The sequence below is a fragment of the Dicentrarchus labrax genome, unplaced genomic scaffold (genome assembly GCF_905237075.1).
Source record: "Dicentrarchus labrax unplaced genomic scaffold, dlabrax2021, whole genome shotgun sequence".
Classification (NCBI taxonomy): Eukaryota; Metazoa; Chordata; class Actinopteri; family Moronidae; genus Dicentrarchus; species Dicentrarchus labrax.
In genome coordinates, this window is record NW_026136704.1 from 13,018,611 (window position 1) to 13,042,742 (window position 24,132).

Here is a 24,132-nt window from a genome sequence, read left to right on the forward strand (position 1 = left end):
AGTCAAGTACTTTGTGTGGAACAAGATTGCAATGCCCCACTTTCAGCAGTCACCCTGGCCCTAGCTATCTTTCAGGTAAACTCTTGCATTTTACAGAACCTACAGTTGAAGCGGTAGGCAGTTAAGTAGGAGGTGGGAGGTGAGAAAGGAAGCAGGGAGCTCTTATCAGGCCCGCTACACAGTGCTGGATTCAGCCCCGGGCTGTGTGGGAGCACTGATTACAGAGGCTAGCCTGAGGAGCTGAGGGGAGGTGGTGGGCACAGGGTTCCCAGCAGACCCCTATACCACCATAAAGCATTAACTCACACCATTAGGTTCAACCAATTGCACACACACATACATACACACACACACACACACACACACACACACACACACACGGTCTGACAATTCTCCATCTTGAATATTCTTTACACTACAAAGCTCTCCCTCTCTTTTTTCTGACATCCAAGCTAATATCGGCGGGGGGCCCACAAGATGAATGAGCCTGCAAATGCTGCATTAAAAAGTCATAAACGGGGATACCTTCCGGGTCCAGGAGCTCCTCGGTGAGGAGGATTGACCCTTTTTTTTTTTTTTTTTTTTTTTGCTGAGTAATGATTTGAACTGAGCAGGTGGTCCAACAGAGCAGAAGGACCTCAGCAATTTGTCCCGTCACTCCTGGGCTGCCAAAACGGACACACAAAAACTCTGCCAACCGTAAAGTGCTCTCTCTCTGTCCAACCGGTGAATGCCAATTGGAAACCTAACACTTGATTGACAGCGAGCCGCCCGAAGCTCGGGTTTATAGCGGAAGACTCACAAAGTAGAGACACAACTAAAACAAAACTTGAGGAACTGCTGAAATTCACTAGATGATGTCATCCGTATGGAAGAAGTGGTTTGTATGAGGCTACTCTTTGCCCCTGTGTCCTGCGTCAGCACTGACTCATTGGTTTCACAGCACAGAGCTGACATTTTGATTGGCCCAAAGATCACTTATGGGACAGGGTGTTGGCTCCTGTGAGGGTGGACCAGTGAACAAGTGGACAGGCGCCCAGCGAGTGCTGATGCATTCACAGGCCACATTTGGCCTCCTGTTGAACATTTGACAGCATGTGATTGTGTCTGCTGAGCACAAAGGCATTCTTTCATTGAATAGGTCTGTGTTGAATCACTCTACCACTGACATAACACCTGTTATTGAACATAGTTTTTGTTCAAAAACATGTCCCACACCGTGATGCTTATTTATTGTGCGCAAACAGGAGGGAATATTGAATCTATTAAGCAGCATGATAATGAAAGGGAGATGTAACAATATTTACACAACCTCTACATTTCTGCATGATTCCAAATGAGCATCTGCTGGCTGTGTAACTTTATTTTAAGCACTCAGAATCCCTTGGAGCTATTGGCTCGTTTGGCAATTAAATTAAAGTCAGGTAGTTAAGTTAAATGTTGTCGAGCCAAAAATATCTGTCACATTTGAGAGTGTAAGCTTAGTGCAGCTCTGCAGTATTGTGCAGCCTTACTGTGAGGTGGAGGGGGTTGAATATCTCAGCAATGCACCACCCCCTCTAGACGCACACAAACACACACACCAACACCATCTATAGCTTCAGCTTCCAGCAAACCCCCGTGACGCCTCTGGCTAATTCCACTCAAGCCCGTCGGGCTGTCCAGCAGCCTCCAATAAATTAGCCTTGCTGCACCCCCACTGAGACACAGGCCCTGACAGTCTGGCCGGTGCCCAAAGTCACTCGCTTCTGGACACACTCATAATTATTGCTACTTTTTTACTGCGACCCAAGCTCTTCACTGAGTAGACTGTGGGATTTTTGTGTGTTATTATGATTGCATTTTCCCATTTGCAATAGTTGTGGATATAGTGTCAAAACCTGTTTTTCATTTTGTCTATTTTGTCACATGTAGTGGCCAGGGCCAGTTTGGAAAAGTTTAGCTCAATTCAAGTGTCTTGATAACCATATCTTTGCAGTTTTAAAGCACACTTGTCAATGCACAGGCAGTGCATGGTGCAGGTAGTTCTTTGGTAGTCAAAAGCTGTGTACATTTCCTTCCCCAGCCACAACTCCCCACGTTTGTTGCTGTGAATAAGAATGTGCTCTTTGAATGCCCTTGTCAAAAGGGGTTAACAAAAAGATCATCATAACAGTTCTCTCTGGCCTCCTATGCCAAACTCTATTTCCTGTAAAAAAAAGAATCCCCTTCCCGTCTCGGTCCCGTGACGTATCCCAGCATCTGTCAGATAGTGATTGGGATTCTGGGTCATATCTCCTGCTACGTTTTTCCGTCTCAATTTCCTTCGTCGGCATGGTTTTGCTCCCTATCTGCAGCATCTGCCTCTTGTCTCAAGTTTGGATCGAGCTAGTGTCCCCATCTGACATCTCTCTCCCTCTCCCTCTGTCTCCCTCAGTTCTGTTCAGCCTGCTGTCAGTGGGTGCCCAGACGGAGATGAAGAAGGTCGTTGGGGACAATGCCACCTTACCATGCCACCATCAGTTCCCGTCGTCCAGCTCTCTTGACATCGAGTGGCTACTGCAGAAGCCAAACTCCAAACAGAAAGTGGTAAGATAAGATTTCTTTTATCCCCACCTTTCCATTGTCATATGTTATTGTTAATATTTAGGTTTGTAGGGCATACTTAAGCTACTGCAAAGTAAACCTTAAGAAATGCATCTTTAACGGGCCAGCCTGATTTAGAAAGAAAGAAGAAAAAGTAAATGTGTTTTTATCCTACAGGGAGAACATAAACACAAGAGCAACTTAAACACTCTTTTGATGGCTTTGAATCCTGGGCTTACAGGTTTTGTGACCTTTGCTAGGGCTCTTTCAAAATGACTCTATCTTTACTCCATTTGAGTCATGCTGATTGATTTCCGACAGAAGCCATAATAGTTGCACATTAACTCAATGCCCAAAGTTACTGTGGCACTTCAAGTTTTAGTGCCTTTCACAAAGGAACAATCATGCCGCAGAATGTTCCCCAACTCATTTTGTAGGTGTAACCTTGGACTCTTTACTCTTTACTTTTCCTAGACCATGAAATGCATACACACTGGAACAACATTGAAATTATTTTCAATTAGATTTTTTACAAATGTGATTGTATACTGTTAACACCTCTAACACGTAAAAACAGTCTTGTTTAGGTTTTCATCACTTTCTATCTAATTAGTTTTGGTAACATAACTAACACTGACCTGAAAAACTGGAATTTCTGGAATTGGATCACCAATTTACACCTGAAAACAACTTCAGCCGATAGTAGTAGTTCACCAGAATACAACTGATGTGAGATTACACACCCACTTAAAGATCCCTTCCAGACATGTGTTAGCTACAAATTACATTTTCAAAAAATCTGTTTTTCTGCACAAAAAATATTTAATTTCCACATAAAATTTTCTACTCATTACAATTACCAAACTCTATGAATATGTAATTTTTTTGTGTCAAAATGTCTCAAGCTTCACTGTCAAGTCCATTTTCAGTGTATGTGCACTGGTGGCTTCAAGTTTCTAGATCACACTGTAGAAGTTTCATGCTGGACCAGGAACAACTTCCGAACTAATTCATGCTTGTAGGCCCCGCCACTTAAAATCTGATTTTCACTGAGCACAGAGAAACTTTTCACTTTTAGCAGATGAATGTGAAATCATCCTTGTAGAGTCAAACTCTGCACATACGTCATTCTGCACAGGGAAGCTCAAACATCCAACTGTACGAACAACACGAAAAACTCTAAGGCTCTAAGGGAGGCACACTGTTTCCAAATATTAAAAACAGTCTGCACTGCATGTCAGTCACTCTAAAGTGCTCCTGCTTTCTTTGCAAGTTATTGTACTTGTGACCTAAAGGTTTTCAAGGCTTCACATCATCGGACTGACTGGCGTCTGAGCATATTAAGCATCTGTTACATACTCTATTATAATTTAAATAGGCTACTATGTAAGGATGAATTAGCTTTTATCTTAAAAACAAAGTCAGATGAAAACCTTTACTTCCATATCCATTATTTATGTTATTACATTTCCCACTTACAGTGAAATTTGGGGATATTTTAGGGTTTCCTTTGCTTTGTGTCCACCTGAAGTCTAGAAATTATGAAATCAATAGATGGCAGCTGATTCTACGCTTCATCATATCCTCCAGCCTTAAACAGCAACACATTTTTTCTGTCCTAGGTGAAGCATCACCTGGCTGAAAGTATTTAACTTCAACCTTAACTTGGTTTTGTGTCTCACAGCCGTGACATTTTGGTATCGTTTCACTGGTTTTGAATCATTGCCTTTCTTCACCCAAATTGAACGTAGTATCTGATAACAGACAGAGCGTATACTCTCGCCAGCCTTCTGTCGGAAGAAAGAGATTTCCTTTCTCTTTGGAAGACGTTTGTTCATTCGCTGATGTGTTGGTTAGCACAGAGGAGCGTAACACTGTGAGAAAGAAAAGAAAAAAGTGTGTGTGGAGGGGAAACAGAGGGGCCAGGAAAGGGGAAAACAAGTGTCTTACGCTTTGATGATTCAGAGGGCGGCTGCCACATTGCAATGAATATTTAACGGGAAGATAACATTGAAGGCGCCATTAATTAAAATCAAACGTCTGAAAATTTGATTAGGAAAGAGACTGCGCCTGTAGCTGAATGAATAAATCATTCTTTTGTTCTGCTAGAGGGCCGTGTTGAGAGGGAAAGAGCATCTTGTCAACATTTAGCCTCTGTTAGCATATGTACAGGCTACATGTGTTAAGGACACAGAGGGTCTGGAGACAGGGCATGAGAGTGGCACCAAAGTTCATTTATATTGTCATAAAAGACTGGCTGTCTGGTTTTCACTGTCCTGACCCGAAAAAGTGCAGTTAAACAAAACATTATGTATTACTGTAGTGACAGTTGTGGTGTAGACCTGGAAGGGTGTCATTTTCCAAAAAATGGAAAACAATGAAAGTAAGCCGCTTAAATGCTGGAAATTTCGCATAAATGATCGTTCTTTCTTGCAGAATACACCAGCAGCAGTGTGGTAATAGGGTTTACTCTATGCTGGCGATTTTTAATACAAGAAAATGCAAAATTGCTGCCCTTCCAGCACACAATTCTGAATATACTTTATTGTCATTTATTACCAGGACAATTGCAACCGACTTAGCTGATTAATATTCATTAATAGTCTAGTGAGAAAATGGAGTGTCTGTTTTTCCTCTGTATATCCTCTTCTATATCCAGGTTATATTATGGAAACAGAAAATAAATTGATTGTTGATACTCAGTGTGTAATCTGGTCCAAATAATCCTCAACAGTCCCTTCTTGACTATCTATCAGGTAACCTTGCAAGTCAACAAAAATTAAATTTAAAACAGTAGGCTATATTGTTGTAAGTATACCCGTGAACCAAATGTTTAATCCAGTGACTTCTTGTTCATTAAAAGAGCTAGAGAAGGCAGGGACACTCCATGTCTGCATACAGTATTTTCAATTTTTACTGAATAAATAAACCGCCTCATTTTAATTGCAAAATATGCTAACAGCCTGTGGACATTTTACTAAATTCTTCTTAAATTGATCACGCTCACCAGCACTTTCACTATCTTCCTATCGGTCTTATAAGCATGTGTTTAGGGTACACCACACATAACCAGGAGCATAAATACACATACACATGTAGTGTAGTCCATACTCATGTATATGCGAGTAATACACGCCCAGAGTTCATGAAGGCAGCACAAGTGTGTCCAGAGGCAAATGCTTTTAAAAATATGTCCCACTAGGTGCCAGGGCCGCGTCGCTTTGTGCCTGTAGAAGCCTGTGGCACAGTAATGTATGTTTGCGTTCACAGCGTGCTTGTACTCTACATGTTTGCTTGTGTGTTTAGGTCTGTGCATGTGTGTGTGTAAATGGCCAGTCGTCACCTGTGATCACAGCAGGTGCCCCTGTTTCTTAGGCAATGATGTGCTGTGGCACCGGCATTTAGCAGTCCCCATCTGCAGGCTCTCACTTGCCCTGAGTAATAGGCCACTGTGACAGCTGTGTTTGTTTGTGTTTGTGTGTGTGGATGGAGAGAGAGAAAGAGAGAGAGAGAGAGAGAGGGGCAAAGAGAAACAAAGAGGGGATAGAAAAGCAATGACATAAACAGGCAGAGAAGAGAAAATCAAAGCTATCCAGTACAGGTTTACAGATGTTCGATGTGTACCATGAAATTTCAAAACATCAGATGTTTCCTTTGAAGACCCAGTCTTTGGAAACGTCTAAGAAACATTTGCTAAAAGTAAAAGGAAAAAAGAACAAATGTGTCAATCGCAAACACAAACTTCTTTCTCTGCACTAGCCTAATTTACATGCAGATGTTTGTATACACGTGTGTACGTTTGTACCTAACATGCACAAACTTGACTGCATATTAACAGTGTCCCTACTGTTAATATTATATAAGATATCAATTCATAGTGTTCTGAAGAACACCCCATTAGGCGTGTTTATTATTTTTCTGAAAATGACTAATGCAATGCTACTGACTTAGCCAGGCCTTGTAATTGACTCTTTATATTAACACAATGGGTAGCTGTTCATTGTTCATGGCACTACCCAGCTCGCCAACATGCTAATATATACACATGCACATTTTTTTAATGGAGCAAGCACTATACACTGACAGTAGCACAATGCTCTCAAGAGTTATGGCGTTAATGCCAAACTGACCATGCTACAAAAAGTTTGTAACTAATTATAAGCTAATAATAGTATCACATCATAAAATAAAATAATAATTTGGTTTATTTGGTGAAGGTGATTAGCTGAATAAATTGAACCTTTAATGCCTTTACTGATTTGCATAACCTCACAGTTCAAGAGTAAGTGCTTTAAAAGAGTAACATTGTGGTACTGTTAGATCTGACAACAACAAAGAAAACCATGACAAATGACCTGATTTTCAAATTTTAGATTTTCAAAAAATAATAGTAAAAACATCAATGCAACAACACATTTCTTTTCTGAACATACATGTTTAGTACTATGTATTTACTAAGTACTTTGGACAATGTCGGGTGTGAGACATTTGTTTCTCTGAGTGCTGACATCACATCAGTGCCACTGCTGGCATTTTAATCTTTTATCTCAGTACCAGAATAGATTTTTATTTGGCCAATTTGACAGCTCCGCTTGTAGAAAGAGCATAAGCAGATAACAGTGCTCACAGATAATCAGCTAAATGAACACTGGCAGGATACTGGCATTCCAGCAAATGCATTCATTTGTAAAATATTATTTCCCAAGTGTTAATTAAAAAGTGATTGTTAACAATGTTACCCAAGAGTTCTGGTATTGTTTTTCTCACTGCGCACCCAGTGAGGGACTATGGATATGCCTGAGCTGTACATACACCATCATTAGAATTATGTAATTTTAAATGTTAATGGCAGGCTACCAGTCAAATATATCAAGGGTATTACTGTTGGGATATGAAAATTAAGTTAACCAAACGTGTTGTTTTTGGAATTGAAAAATTGAGATGGCTGTGGGACAGCTGTGATTTGATCTAGCCCTCTGTGATATAGAAGGAGGCGTTACGAGCCTGTCACACAAGAGAGTTTGATATTTAAGATTTATACTCTAAAACACTACAGAAGGACAGATGCTGCAAACAGTCTCTCTCTCTCAAGGCCTGAGTAGAATACAATAAACAATGTTAAAATAATCCTCTGATTTTCCTCTCTTCATATATTTAGATCATTACCTTCTTTGGGGGCCAGGTGTACACCAATGAGGCGACGGGCAGTGAGGCCAGCCGCCTGTCCTTTGCCGGGGAGTACCTGGGTGGAGACGCCTCCCTGCTGATCAGTGACCTGCTGCTGACCGACTCCGGGGAATACTACTGTAAAGTCAAGACTGGGGGAAAGTACCACTGGAGCCAGGTCAACCTCATTGTGTTGGGTGAGTGTTGTCAGACACATTGTAATACACACACACACACATACACTCCGGTTGCACGTCCGCACACATGCCATCAGGTCGTGAAGAGACCCAAACCCATTTGTACACATACACACACACAGACCTAATCACTGGATCATTAGCCTGGCACATTTCCTCCGTCATGCTGACTGATCTAATGATTCAATTTGATTCAGACAGTGTGATTTGATTTTGCTCGTGCTGTTTGGGTTCGTTTGGATTGGTTTGTTGATGAGGTGAGACCAGAAACATACAGCTGGGTCTGGAAGAGCATAGAACTGATTGATTATGTTAGGATTACATGGACAGCGTCAAGTTGAATTCTTTATGGCTAATACATTTATCTCCTCTATGAGATCTGTGAGTAAACAGACCCCGGTTTAAGTTTGAGGGAAATTCAGTAATGAAATTTAATAGTTGAAAATGTCATTGACAAAAGTCAGCTGTCATCAATCTAACTGATAATCTACTTAGGGAAATAATTTGCACAAGTCATGTCTTAGCTCTCACAACTATAGAAAAGCCTGTTTGGCCTCATAAGCCACAGCAAAGTCATAATTGTAGATTTTACCCCCTTCTTCTTTTCCATTGTTTTTGTTTTCCTCATTTGCTCAATATACAGATGGTTATAAATGGCTTAGCAACTAGCTCAGTGGTTATAAGTGTCTCTGACTGCAATATCTCAAAAAGCTAAACAACTCTGAAGGACAGACAGCAAAAGGGGAGCGTCTGTACCACAAAAGCCAGCCACAAAGTCCAGCGGGAGGAGCAAGATCGTTCTCAATGTCAGAAAAGCAGCCGATTTATTAAAACATCATGGGAGATTAGTTCAACCCGCGGTTATTGGTTTTCTAATGGAACAGTCTGTTAATCCTCTCCCTCCCGCTCTCCTCTCTCTTCCATAAAGACATTTCAGTGAGTTAGTGCCTCGATTTTTACAAATTGCCCTCAGCTTTGCGGTGACACTTTCGATTTTGAGAGAGACGAACATTTGCATTTTTCTCTCGCTCCCCATGCTAAGATAATAGCTTGGCAGCCGAACTGGTAGCTGGCTTGGCATGAGACAGTGTGTGAGTGTATGTATTTGTGTGCACACCAAGGTTTTTGCGTGCCTCCAATGGTTGTGTATGTGTTCATGTGCAAGCTTGCATTGTAATGTCTGGATTCCTGCACTGTTCCTGTTACAGAGTGTGTGGATTTGCATGTGCAGATTTTTGACTTTGTGTGTGTTTGGGTGTGAATGTGTTGTATTTGTGTGTGTGTGTGTGTGTGTGTGTGTGTGTGTGTGTGTGTGTGTGTGTGTGTGTGTGTGTGTGTGTGTGTGTGTGTGTGTGTGTGTGTGTGTGTGTGTGTGTGTGTGTGTGTGTGTGTGTGTGTGTGTGTGTGTGTATGGGCAAATATAGGTGTGTTTGTCTGAGTTTATGCTGTCCAACTGCCCCTGCTGCAGTAAGGCTTAACTGACCCTGACAGAGCTGCGAGATGGACAGACGGACAGGGACAGGATGGAGAATGGTTAGGGGAATAAAGGGAGAGATACACATAAGCTATCTGGCTTTATGTACGTGCTATCTCTAACTCACTACATTTCAGCACTACAGAGTACTTAATACTGCAACTTTGCTGACAAGCAGCAACAGCCAAGTACACAAAAGCCAACATCACTAATATGACAGTGTAAAAAAATACAAAATAGATGTTTAAATTTAGCTCACCACTGATCTAAAAATATGTCTCTTGGGAGGGAGAAAACGGTGTGCTATTTTCCTGCTTTGAAAGCTTTGCAGTGCCTCTCAGTGTGTATCTAAACAGTGTAGCTGTACAGGGCTCAGCAGGCAACTGCTATACTGTACTGTGCCTCCAGCTACTGGACTATGACCAAAACCTTTGACCTGTGGAGAACATATTACCACAAGCGTTCACAGCCACCAGCTTTGGGGTCACATTGATCCATTCCCTATGGGACTAGTTTTTATTCTTTCTAATCTAGTTTTTATTGTTTGAGCTCTGAGAACTTACCGTGATGACATGCTAGATTCACCTTATTAAATATTGTAAATGACACAAGTAATGGATATAGATAGACAATGTCGAATAAAGTTTATACAGTATGTTGAGCATTTCAACTTTATGGAACTTAACAAGCCATTGGTGTTATTATCTCACTTTCATCTCACTCGCTCTTTATTTTATGTAGTGTTTTATTCTGAGTTGACGCACCTCTGTTTCACTTGCTCTTACATTATGGAGTAACTCGTGCTTCAGTGCATTTTCTATTTAAAGAGAAAATCCATTGTTAACTGTAGTTCAGCTAATTTTAGACCGCTAGAGAATAATAATGTCATCACTGACCTATCCATAGACAGTGCATGGAAGATGGATTTTATAAACTCATAGAATATTTGTGTGAGCATTTAAGCTCTATTTTAAAAGAGCAGTAACAGTTTTAATTAGGAAATGTCCTACAAATCATATCCCAAAATTAAATAATTAGCTGAAGTTCATGTTAGATGAACATATTTGCTAAATTGTTTTTATTTTTAATTTACACTAAATACTAGAAACTTAATATATTACTGATATAGTACATGTAAGACCCATAGAATATTTACTGTTCTGCCTTACTTTGGTTCAATTGTTGTATTACCTTGCTCTGTTACTAAATCATAATAGGTAAAAATGCATCATCTCAATGGTTGAAACCGAATCCAAAACTCAAGAATTAGAATTGTACCTGTGCCAATATGTTAAAGAAAAAAAGTATGCTTGTTTGGTGCACATTTGTATTAAAATGTATCTGCTTCCAATGTGTTCTTACAGTCAAACCTTCCAAGCCGAGGTGCTGGATGGATGGCAAACTCCTTGAGGGCAGTGATGTGAAGCTGAGCTGTAAGTCCAGCGATGGTTCTGATCCCATCAACTACAAGTGGGAGCGAGTGCTGGACAAAGGCAAGAGTCTGGGCAAATTGCCAAACCTGGCACTGATAGGTAAGGAAGATAATTGGCACTCCACTTACATGCTGATTCATCGTTCAAGCCATCTGCAGAGAAATGCTAGGAAGATAAATTTTCATATCAGTGATTTTTATAGGCCACATTTATCTGAGGAAGTGTTTTGCTGAGCACGCCGCCTTTCCTTCACCTCCTCCCTTCACACTCATATATTTGCAAACACTGACCAGTGCGACTATATTCTCCTGCTGGCTCTCTGAGTTGATTCTCCGGATTAATTAACAGTTACATGGCTTTACTAAAGAGCACTTAGGTGGGCTCAGATTGTCCCAATTAGGCCACTAATTCTGCAGGCCTTTCTTATCTTTAGACCAGTACCACTACTACCATCTACAGCTAAAGATCACATTATGCATAAATCAAACAGAACGCGGCCCTGTGATTTCTAGTTGTACTCAGTTGGGATGAGTTATATAAACACAAGGATCGGGCCCGATTCTGTGATCTGATGAAGATGTCTGTGACGTTGAAATGTCAGCCTGGCTCAAGGGAATTATACCTGCATGCATGAAGTCTGTGTGAGTGTTTTCATGGATTGTGTGTAAAGTGAAGAAAATCAAATGTAATACACAGAACTGGATTGGCAGCTCCCACTACATTCTGTACCAAAAAAAAACCTTGGCTCAGTAGTCGCCCTGAGGCAGACTTCATTCACGTGTGGATTTTGGCATTCCTCTTGGATCATAACCAGACATATCTTCCTCTAAATAGTAACAGAGACAGTTTATAGCAGAAAAGCTAATGGTAAGGCAATCCTCCCTACTGTGTATTCTCTAAACCGGCATAAACACCCCTGGGATGCAAACTTCTCCATCTCAGTTTTCTCTTCGGTGTTCGACTGGCATCCGTGATGGCACGTGCCCAGACAAAAACCTTCAAATTAATGACCTCCACCAAACAACACCTGTTCAGTCTAATTAGTTTTCATTGGACGATAACACACAGCGTCAGCAGCCATTATTTATGGGTCTGGTGAAAGGTAATATCACATGGTTGTCATTGGTGAGGATGACTAAATATCCCATGGGGCTGTGGGGCTCCATCGCTCTCTCAGACACGCTCCTGCTACTCTCCTCAAGTTGTCCTCAGTGCGATGGGCCCCGTTCTTAAATAAACACTCCATCAATGTCTATCCCCCCCACCCTTCCTTCTTCTGCCTCTCTCTCCTTCTTCAGCCAGGATATACATCCAGCTGTCTCTCCTGTCTTTTTCCAAAGAGTTATTTGCAAAAACTAACTACTGTTATAATCCCCCAGATCTCAAGAACCCAGAGATTGTGACCCTGAGGAATCTCACCATGGACAGCACAGGTGTCTACAGGTGCACAGCCAGCAATGACGTGGGAGAGGAAAACTGCACCATTGAAGTCACAATGCAGCGTGAGTTTTGGGAGGGAAGGCAGCGTCGCCCTCGCAACAATCATTTTGCACCGAACTGCCATGCTGATTGATGGTTATTGTTTCAAGCTGCAGCTGGAAATACATTTATTCCCCTCCCTGCCTTTCCATCTGCCTCCCCATTCTCACCCAGTGCTCTAACACCACAGGGACTGCACTAAACTTAAACTGGTGGCTACTGGTCACCACCTATGCTTCAACAGTTGTGTTTCACTGTCACACTAATACATTTCCTGAGAGGCCCAGGACAGTTGGGGTCATGTGTAAAGAAAATGACACATCTAGGAGCTCAGCAGTTTGATAGATTTGGTGTTAAATTAAATTTGGCCCTCTGTGGCACAAATGTAGGGAGTTTTGGAAGTATTTCCAGTAAATGGACCATAAGTATTTGTTAATTTAAGATTAAGAATGAAAACTAATATGTGACAGTAAGTGACTCTAGCTCTCATCACTCATCACTTCCTCTTTTCTCTTCACAGATGTGAGGGATGTAGGTATGGTAGCAGGTGCAGTGGTGGGAATATCCCTGGGTGTCCTCATTGTCATATTAATCATCTGGCTCGTCTTCCGGAAGAAAGAGAAGAAGAAGTACGAGGAGGAGGAGACCCCAAATGAGATCAGGTTTACTCATCCTCTTTTCTTCTGGGACTGGTTCACTTTTTAGCCTTTTTGTGTTATTTTACTAGATAAAATGCATGATATAATGCTAAAATTGTGTGGATGTATGGGACTATAAGTGCAGATAGATGTTTTTCTCTCTTTTTTCTGTTGCTCTGTTAGTTTACCTGCACTTAACCCTTTTAAATGTACCCGTTGCTGTCTTGCAGAAACCACCTGCCACTAGGTTTGTTCTGTAGATGAACTTTACTACTCTGAGTACGAAACTAGTGTAATATTGTACAGTTAAATGCTTTGAAAATGTATCATATCTGCCATGATCATGTTGGATTTTTTGGTTATCTGACAAAATTTCCAACAACCATGTGTTATTAGTTGATGTAATATCTCAGGCAAAGACCAAGTAGCTCAGGGGAGAGGGACAGAGGCTTGTGGGGTATAATGAAACAGAATGATTCCTCACAACAATTCAAATATAGCCTGCTACAGCCACCTGGGGCCGGGGGTGGTACACCTGGAGACGTACCTCCCACAAGTATGATCTCAAGCTTAGTAGGAGATATGATATACATACCTTATGCAAAGTTGGCATGTGAGCCACAAAAAACAAATGCAGACCAATGAAAAAGTAAAATGTTACAATTAACCTAAGCTTTAGGTCCAGATTTTATGTTTTTTTATGCTGGTCCTTCTCTTTTGGGAATACTACTGCCGTTTTTCTAGAGCCGGTGTATGGTTTGTCCATTCTGGGCCACTGTAGAAAAATGAGGACCTGTTCCCTCTGTAGATAGAAATGGCTCATTCTAAGATAACAAAAACATAACAATTGTGTTTTTAAAGGAGATTATTCACTAATACAATAACAAACAAACTAAAACACACCTATGAATATTATATTACATCTCTGACAATATATCCTCTTAAATGATACACATTGGAGCTTTAAACAGTGAAAGTTTCAAGTATTTTATAACTCACTGCTTGAAAATGAGATATACATTTGTAATAGGTTATTAGGTAGGTTATTAATAATTGATATTCACCACAATTAAATGTCCTAAGCCTATACAGTATTATACTGTTACCTTAAATATATGTTGCTCCATGCAATAATGTTTTTAGACTCAGCTTAGCAATTTCTTTTCAAATACTTTTTTAAAAAGTTAGCCAAATGGCTGGGGGATCATGGAGTTGAATTTGCAGCACAGATTATTAATATGTGGCATCCATCATGCCTCTGAAACACATGTCAGGTTGAATCAGAGCCATATTACGGCTCTGGATCGAATCATATAAGTTGAGTTCATAGAACATCTGGTTTAGCTGCAGTTCAGCAGAACACAGGCTTGTTTTGAGCGACAGCCGAACCAAAACCGTTCTGAACCACAGCTACAGTCGGCAAGTCAAATGCTAACTGACACAACAACAGCCATGCTTGGATGTGTTTGCTGTCTTCCTGTCTGCCCGACTATGTTTGTGTTTGTGTGTGTGTGTGTGTGTGTGTGTGTGTGTGTGTGTGTGTGTGTGTGTGTGTGTGTGTGCTAAACATAAAAACAACCACAAGGTCAAGTGTTCATTGATTATCTTTAAAAAGCCTTCTTTTCACACCTCCCTGGTATTTCTCTGAGTGTGTGTGTTCGTGTGTGTGTGTGTGTGTGTGTGTGTGTGTGTGTGTGTGTGTGGCATCAGAGCTGAGGGATCACACTCATGTTCATTCCTCACTCTAAAGCCTGAGAGCATTGGTGGATCCTGTGGTCCATTAATGACACTTGTAAAAGCGACTTTTTTTGGTGACAGGCTGGAGTTGGTGTAGGTGCATATTTACTGATGTAACAATGAATAATGTAATGTAGCATTGTTGAGGGACAGCTTCAAGTAAATAATGTAGATGTGATGAAGTGTTTTCTGTTTTTATACCATGTTAAGAGTCTGAGCCATTCCACTAATGTGCTCAAGCAGACAACAGCAGCTTTAGTGACGCACATCTCCTGGGTATGGATTTAGTTTCAGTTTTTTCTTTCAAGAGTTATAGAACCTTCTCCAGTGTGTCTACGAAGTTATCACATAGCCAACAGTGCACAGATGAGAGGTTTCTATTTCTGACTTTATGTAGAGAATCATAAGTCTCATATCGATGCGATGATATTACCTGGTGACTTCACAACCCACACATTCTTGTGACCTGGTGACAGTGATTTATAATAACTGCAAAGATCCTCTGCTATTTCAATACCATCCAAGTAACAATCACAGTACAAATTAACTTAGTTTGGGTGATTAATTTCACTGTCAATTTTAAGTTGTTTTTGCAGTGCAGTTTCTATTCTTCTGTGCTATTTTGTATATTTTTCTATCCTCCTTATGTAAAATCATAAAGTTTTCGCAGCAAAACTTTCTTTTTTCCTTCAACAGTTGTATCTGGGGAACTAGCGATTTCAGCAGATTTCATTTTTCCATGCAAATGTGTTTCACAAAACTCAGGGGCTGGGGGGTATCTCATGAATTACATGAGGTCCCCACTTAATACAAGTCTCATGTGAATAGAGTCTCAGAATAGTGTCAGGGAATAGCACTGTGTTGTGCTGTTTTGTGGTTCATTGTATGTGAGTGTGTGTATATCAGTTGTACTTATGGAAGTACAATTAAATAAATGGACCTTTGTCATCATTGTTTGCTCTGTGTGTGTGTCTTTCTAACCACAGGGAGGATGCCGAAGCTCCCAAGGCCAAGCTAGTGAAGCCCAACTCCCTGTCCTCGTCCCGTTCCGGCAGCTCACGCTCCGGTGCCTCCTCCACCCAGTCCATGGTGCACAACAGCGCCCAGCGTGGTCACCGCCCCCGCCCACCTGCCGTAGCAGCTCTCAAGGAAAATGGACAGCCTCCAGGCTTCCCCCAGTCCCCTCCAGCCTACACCACAGTGGTGCCCCCCAAGACCCCCGAGCCCCCTGCAACTCCCAAATACAACTCCAGGAACATCTCTGGGCCCACACCCCCAACCCTCATGGTCCCTGCCCAGACCAAGGCCTTTCAGACTGTGTAGGACTGAAAGCCAACCCCTTCCTTCAGCCATGTGAGACTCCCATCCTTGCCCAAACCCCTTAGCCCCCTCCAAAAGACTAAGACTCTTCCATAAACAAAGAAATGCAACTAGTTAAAAGGATGTAATTAAAAGAATCAATACTATAAGTCCAAAAGTACTTTTAATGAATGCATACATAAAAAGGGAGAATAAGACATGCTTGCCCCCTACTGAATTACATAAAACAACAAAACAAAAGAAAAAACAAGACCCGAGATGCAACACTGTTTGTGTCTCATTGCTAAAGGCAGAACTTATTTTCTGAGTTCCTTCTTTTGGCTTTTCTGAGGCATAGGGAAGCACCATGTGCAGTGAGGTGGAAGGAGCCCCCTAGTAGCACTTTTATTTATTTATCAAATCAAAGAATTAGGCATGCAGTGGAGAAAAAGAGGGGAAAACAGGGAAAGGCTGGATAATGAAGTAGAACTCTGAGTCAAGTACCAATGGAGTCATACAGCTGTTGTGCTTGGGTTGTCAACAAATAGGAGATGGATACAAGCGGGGTGGAAACAAGGAGGAAGAAAGTACTGACAGCTGAAAGACAGCTACTGATTTTTTCTTTTTTCTGGGAGAGGGTGGCGGGGCATGTGGGGTGATTCTCTGATTCATGTCACCCTGCACCTCCAACTAGCTGCTCCCAGCACCTGCTCTGAAACCACAAACCCCTTTGTCTCCCTGTGGGCTGGGCCCGATTGTGCCCATCCATGTGGACAGACACAGTGCGCTGCGTGTGCATCATCTGCCTCAGTGCTCTCGGTCTTTCGTGCTCTCATAACGGACCCGTGAGAAACCACAGCGGTCCTGAGAGTAACTCGGCTGACTCACAAACAGCTCATCTGCTTTACCAATCAGCAGGGGAAACTTCAGGTACAAGGATGTTGCATTGACAGTGGAGTCGAATCAATGGAGTTGTTACCCCCTCCCCTCCCACATCCTCTCTACATCTATGGACATCCTTTTCTGGTACTGAATATCTTCCCTGAATTATTAAATAGTATGTATTAGGCCTATAGCGAGTCAATACTTTAAATATAGGGGTTAAGCATCTATTAGACCAGCTGGACTTGTTTTTATTTTATTTTGTTTCTGTTCTCCTGTGTCTCTTCTCTCTGAACAGGTTGTAAAGGGTGACAGACAGCCGTGTGTCCATTCATCCATGTTAAAAAGTGCCACCAATCCCTAGGATGGGTTATATTTGTTGCTTTTTTACTCTTTTGTTTACCTGCTACATTTCTGAACTGAAACCAAAATCTGTCACCATGAATGTGTGATGTACAACGATGGTGGATCCCATTATTTTCAGCTTCCTATAAGGTGCGGAATCAATATTCGAGCTACGGCACAAAGAAATGACCTTGACGTTCAATTTTACAATTACTATGTCTGAATGAAGGGAGCGAGGAGTATGATTCTAGACTTAAATTGTATAGGGTGTGTATGGTATCATTGTCAGTGCTCTCCCTGGATCCATAACAATGGAGTGGCACTCGATTGCTGTCTCGCTGAATCACGGGGTCCTGCTTGGTTATTGGTCGAGCTGTGCAAGCCAATCCTCAGTTGTCGCATCCTCCTACAGACCCAGTGCAGTTTGATTGAAAGTATCTGAAAAAAGGGCAAGTAGCCTATCTAGTGTGCCTTTGCAATCCCTCTTCCCTTTGATGGTTTCTTTCTTTGTCCTTATCTTCAGCACACCAGTGGTTAAGTCTCTGTTCACATCCAGCTTTGAGGGTCAACAGTAGCAAATGCTGAGAGATACAACTTCACAAACTTGCCCTAGTAATAACAGACGCAGCCTAGGGAGCACCAAGCAGAGTGAATTATCCATGGTGAGAAAGCAATCCCATGCCATGGGACAATGTACTGTACATTCTGTAATCAGTCTTGTTTTATATTGTACATACAGATAGATATACGCACATGATGTCATTTAATTTAATAAATAAGGGTATGTGAGGGGAGATATACCCCTTGCAAAAGAGTCAAATGGGACCCAAAAGTGAAATTAAACCTTGTGTCTTTTGTACACATGTTGTGTTAAAAAAGTTAAGCCCCCTATAAACAAATATTATCATATGTAATGGCAAAAAAATAAATTAGTGATTAAATTGAATCCAAAGCAAGATATCTTCACTTTAACTATTGGCCAGATTCTCTTGAGTTTTTGTATGGATTTTATCGATCAGCTGGGAATAATTTCTTAGTGACCCCGTGACCTTAAGAACCACCATTCCCTCTTGGCTAGATATTGGGCACTGACAAGCTATTTCAAAAAGTGCCAAATTTCCATAAAATCTGCTACGAGTATTTATAGTCAACACACAACCCTGACCTTTAATCTGACACACCATATAGCTAAAATTTCTACTTGTGCACGAGATAGTTCCATTGGCAGATTGTCATGAAGTTTTGTAAGCATGCGTCAAAGGAAATGAGCAGTTTTTTATTTTAATGCCTTTACTCTCAGGACAAACCTAACAATTTAAGCTCCACTGTTGGTTCTAAGAGCAAATTATCAGTATGCCCAACAATTTAATATTATAGCTCGTAATTATTATTGCTATTTAGAGACTTGTTTAGTCTTGTTTCACTTATAAATCACTCATAAATCTAAACTTTCTCTCACTACAGTAAAAAATAGGTCACATAAGATGAAAAAACTCGTAAAACAACATCTGCCCGAGAAGCACATGTGGTTTGACTTCACATGCGGGATTTCACGTGTGACTTAACTGTAAGGGACATAATAAGAAAAATGCCTTTTATATTCAACGAGAGACAGCAGTTCATATTTGAGCAGGGAAGCTACTGTGTGTGTGTGTGTGTGTGTGTGTGGGTTTGTGTGTTTGTTTGTTTGTGTGTCTGGGCGTGCGTGCTTGCATGCATCCGTGCATGTTTGTGAATGTGTGTGAGTGTGTATGTGTGGGTGTGTGCATGTAAATTCAGTATAAGCCCTTGGGCCACACCCACACATCCTCATGTTAGCCATTCAATGAGTGAGAGGGAAACAGTCAGGCAAAGTAACCTCTATCCAAATTGATATGACTGCAGACTGGCAGTGTTTATTTTAGTTTTCACTGACTTATATGCCTATTGCACTTGGCTTCACAGACAGCAGTCATGTTTTTGCTTGTGGGGGTGGTGTCTCGAGACAAAGCACGTCCATAATTCATAACTATTGTCAGCTCTGGAGGCCACTTGTTTGCTCCCTCCCTGCTCTTGCTGTCTCTTAACATAGAATGCACGTGGCCCTGGGTGTACTGATGGCATCTCAAGGCGCACACATGCACACACACACACACACTCAATACAAACAGGTAAAAGTTGTATATACACACACATCAACAGGTACACGTGGCACATTCAGATCCACACGGGTGTGTGCTTCATGCACAGTCACAGTTGCACATACACACGAGCACACACACACACACACACACACACACACACACACACACACACACACACAGGCACACACAGGCACACACAGTTTGCACAAACAAAAGCCCAAACAGCCATCCTTGTTATTTCGGCTCCTTCAGAATCAATTTGATGGATCGAATGTCTGGAGGTATTACGACTGACTGATGGAACCAGGTTTCTAAATGCAGCACAGAAAGGGACACTCTACACTGCATCACCCAGGGGACACACACACACACACACACACACACACATACACACACACACACACACACACAGATATACAAAAACAGCTACTGTAACATAACACACACACATGCATGCACATGCATTCAGAAAGACAGACACTGCTATGCATTTTAATAATCTGGATAGCATATGCGACTTTTTCATGGGAATCTGCAAGAGTAGCACTGGGAATCAGGAGAGGTATAACAGGATTGATATTGAGCCAGGGCTGTAGGCCGTTGCCATTGAAATTCCCTCCACCACAGATGAAAGTAGCAATGGAGGTGGAGGGTGGGATGCAAGTCTTCCAGCTGTTAAATTCCTCCAACCTTTTTGATTTGCTTTCCAGCAACTGCAAGTCTCAGGTGGCAGATTCCCCAGTTTATGAGCCCTCGCGTTGCATCTCTCCTCTCATGTGTGCAGCTTTGTGGCCTGACAAACTTGCGCTCTTTCCAACAAATGAATTTTAAGGCGCTTTTGTCAGTTCAGTGGAGAGTGGAGGAGGAAAGTCTTAACACACCTCAAAGTGTTAGCAGCACATCCAATACCATTCTTAAAACAGTAACCATCAGCACTATATATTGTCTTATTATCAACACTCAAAGGTGCAGTAAACATGAACCCATTCATGGTTATCCTGCGTTATATGATAGGAGTATGAACCTCATGTAGCCACAGTGTTTTACGTTCTATTAAGCAGTTTTATTTCTGATTAAAACTGTCGAACAGGGCAAAGTAATGCTCAGATTTTGTGGTTTGGGGAATGTGATATTATTGCTTATGAAAGAGGAGATGGGTGGGGCTGTAGTCAACCTCAAGAGGAAAGCAAAGGTACCTGCATGTCATAGGAGATTGAGCAGACGAAAGGGAATGCTTTGCTTTGATGTAACATAACTGTATTCGGCAAAAAATAGTAAAAAAAAAAAAAAAAAAAAAAAAAAGAAAATCTACAATTGTAAATATATTCACAGAAAATTTTATTAAGCTTTATTTTTGTCTTCTTCTTTATTTTGAATTTATCATCCATGTACTTTGCACTTTTTTGTGTGCTGTGCTCATCACCAGCCTGTGTGGGTTCTGTGTGGTTGGCTGTTTCTCTTGACTGCATTGTTTCAATGTCAGGGGGAGAGACACTCAGCGCGGCGTTACTAAAGGGAAATGTAAGACACTTTTGTTTTCTTTAATCTCATCTGTTTTTTCTGCCGTGGCTTCTCTTTTGGTTTTGTAAAACAGTACAGAATTTTTTTTTGTTTGTTTGATGAAAACAATCCATGTAAATATCACAAGTAAAAAAAATGTATATTTTTACGACTTTTGAGTTATTACTCTTTCATTTGCAAATAAAATATTCAATGACAACTTACCTGGTCTTGTGGCATCTTTATTTGGATTTTGAAAATATAAAATGAGAGTATACAACCATATATTTAAGTGAAACATAAACAGTGTGAGTGAAAGAGTAAAACATGTATTTTTTAATTACAATTGTGGTAAACGTTTCCTTTGCATTGGGTTCAGGAATTTATTATTGTTGCCCAATCTCTTCTGAGCTGATGTTGGTGTGTATGTATGTATGTATGATGTTGATGGGAAGGGACAAGGTCAGAGCCTCTTTCTTTCATATTCTGTAAGGTGCGGTATATACGTATTCACATAATAACAAATTCAGTCAACGTGAGTTGGCTGACTGATCTGAGATTTGACGGCTGCCAAGAAGCATTACATTGTTGACCTACTTGTCAGAAAAATCAAACCCAGAAGGCAACCAAAATAAGCAAACATGGCTGTTATTAAAAAAGCATAATAGGAATATTTTAATTTATGCAACAAACAGGTTGGTTAGGTGAGTCGCAAGTATAGAAACGTCCTTGGGTGCAATCGGCAGAGCAAAAGGAGAGAACAATTCCTGCTCACAATTTCTATATCAAGTTTTATTACAATGTGATTGTAATGCAGTGATGGTAAATTACTAAATCTACAATGTGAAGAAGAAGAAGAAGAAGAAGAAGAAGAAGAAGAAGAAGAAGAAGAAGAAGAAGAAGAATTATCTTATTAACCCCCGTTGGGGGAAATTACATTTTTTCATTACATTATTATTAGACACACATTTCCGCCTCAGGATGGTGAGATTAAAATTTAAATTTGTCTGATGCGTTAATAATGGATACTTGGAAAACAACAAAAATTCCCATCAGCTTCTGCTGTACATTATGTTTAGTGCTAATTAGCAAATGGTAAACATTATACCATACATGTTAACATTGCTACAGTGCAAGCATTTAGCACAAAGCACTGCTGTACCTGAGTACTGCCTCAGACTTCTAGTATTGTTAAATTATTGTCTTCTGTTTCTTTTATATTCATTTAAAAGTAAAAAGAAAGAGGCGCATGAAGATAATCTATCACTTCCATGTCATTCATGGGCCTGAAGAATGTTTTCTGGAGATGCACCCAGTAAGCACTAATGAACAGTTATCATAGTTAATACATCCATTCACTTAAACATACAACACCAATAGAATGGGCCTTTAAGGTATTTTATTTTAGATATGGGTGAACAGCTGTTATAGCTATCCAATTATGTGGTCTCATGGTGGCTCAGGATGCAGCAATTGGGCAGGTGTCTCTTCTTCTTCCTCCTCACCAGTCTCTCTTGAGCTCCAGCCTTTCAATGTGACACTCACACCCGTGGCAGCAAGGTCAGTGATATCTACTGACCTGTCAGGCACTTATTGACCGACATTCATCTCTTCCCTCTGAAAAGTTCTTCTTATGTTGACAATGTATTGAACTGCAAAGATGGAGTGTCTGTGTCAGCCCTGGTTAGAAAGACGGGGTGTGACTTTATCTCTGTTTCAAGGAGGCACACAAAAGGTACAGAGTCAAGAAGTCAGAAAAGTGGGTTGAACAAGTGGAAATACTGCTCTGAGTAAATGCACGTGAACCGGCCATGGGGTTGATACAATTACCGGGGTGTTCTCTGGCATCTGTTTGTTAAGGAGTTGGCTGCAGACTCCTTGCTAAATTTACATTTTTTAAAAACACACCATCCATACTAAGCAAGATCAAATTTTCAAGGCCAGATCACAATTCTCCACTCTCTGTTCAATGCCTCTGTGCCTATTGTTCCACATGATTAACCATGTGTGACGACACTGTCATAAACCCATCTCACCAGCATGCCCACATGCACGCACGCGCACACACACACACACACACACACACACACACACACACACACACACACACACACACACACACACACACACACACACACTTATCAATGCATGCATATGCTGCACTGACTTTGTTGTTATTTGGTTACGGCTTTGACCATCAGAACACTCCAGTGTTACAGATAATATGCGTTATTTACATTTTATATAGAAATAATCTACATTTAGCTGTTTTTGTGCCTATTTAGAACACACTATTGGTGTTGCAAATCATCTAACAGCGTGATGTGTCACAATTATGAATTAGCACGGACACTCTAATTAGCCCAAATACAAAAGCGGTAAAAATATGTCATCACACAGATAAGACATATTTTGGCTCTGAGCGAGCTTTGTAGCCCAATTAATACCAAATCGTATTTTGCTCTTGGTCTCCCTCTATAATCTGCAAAGTAAATACTTGTAGATTGCCACACAAGCTCCTCATAATTGAAGTCACTTATATAATTGCACCCCCTGGTGTTGACTGGGGATAGGTTTCTTGTAATCTGTGATGCTGATAGGCTCCTAATGAGATGAGAGAAATCATTAGGTTATGCGTCATATAAACCACCAGTTGAGATTAGTTCATCCAAAATCTTGCGTGTAACCTATATAAACTAAAAAGGGGAGCCGCCGGCAAATTCTGGAACATGACGATCTAATTTCAGGAGCTGAATTTGTGTCTTTTTTATTTTTTTTATCTACCTTTGTGAGGCCTGGATAATATTTCCCTGTTTCCTGGACACTGACCTTATCATTCATCACCAGATCTCATTTCCTGCTTCCCCACATATAACTTTAACCTAATTTTACCATGAGCATTGTTTGTTAGAAAATTATAAAAGAACAAGTTATCCATTTATGTAGCAATCCACAGTGCACAGTTGTCCTACATGGCTTCATGGAAGAAAATAAAGATACAGAAATATTGTTAGTAGGTCTCCTTGGGTACAGGTACTGGACATGAGTGGCTTTGCATAAAGCTCCCTCTGGTGGAACCTGATATGTGGACCAAGTGCAACACAATGATGAATAGGAGTGCAGTTGTTGTTCTACATGTTGCTTTTTCCATTCTAATAAAAAACCTTTTATCCACCTGTTTCATTCATCTGAAAGTTAAAGTTGACCTGAATGGCGTGAAAGCAATGTATTTCAGCAATTTCTGATGGCAATAAAATCGGTTTTGCTACTGTCAATCTTTAATAATTCTGTGGA

General features: G+C 40.9%; 1 protein-coding gene across 1 annotated transcript in view; it reads left to right on the plus strand.

The window, feature by feature from the left end:
• clmpb (CXADR like membrane protein b) overlaps positions 1-21,062 on the plus strand; it is a 65,148-nt gene extending 44,086 nt beyond the window's left edge. Inside the window, exons 2-7 of the mRNA XM_051397727.1 lie at positions 2,417-2,568; positions 7,724-7,928; positions 10,767-10,934; positions 12,215-12,337; positions 12,835-12,976; positions 15,676-21,062. Coding sequence (XP_051253687.1) covers positions 2,417-2,568; positions 7,724-7,928; positions 10,767-10,934; positions 12,215-12,337; positions 12,835-12,976; positions 15,676-16,012 — 1,127 coding nt within the window. The 3' untranslated portion in view covers positions 16,013-21,062. The remainder of the gene's footprint in view (positions 1-2,416; positions 2,569-7,723; positions 7,929-10,766; positions 10,935-12,214; positions 12,338-12,834; positions 12,977-15,675) is intronic.
• The last annotated feature ends 3,070 nt before the right edge of the window (positions 21,063-24,132 follow it).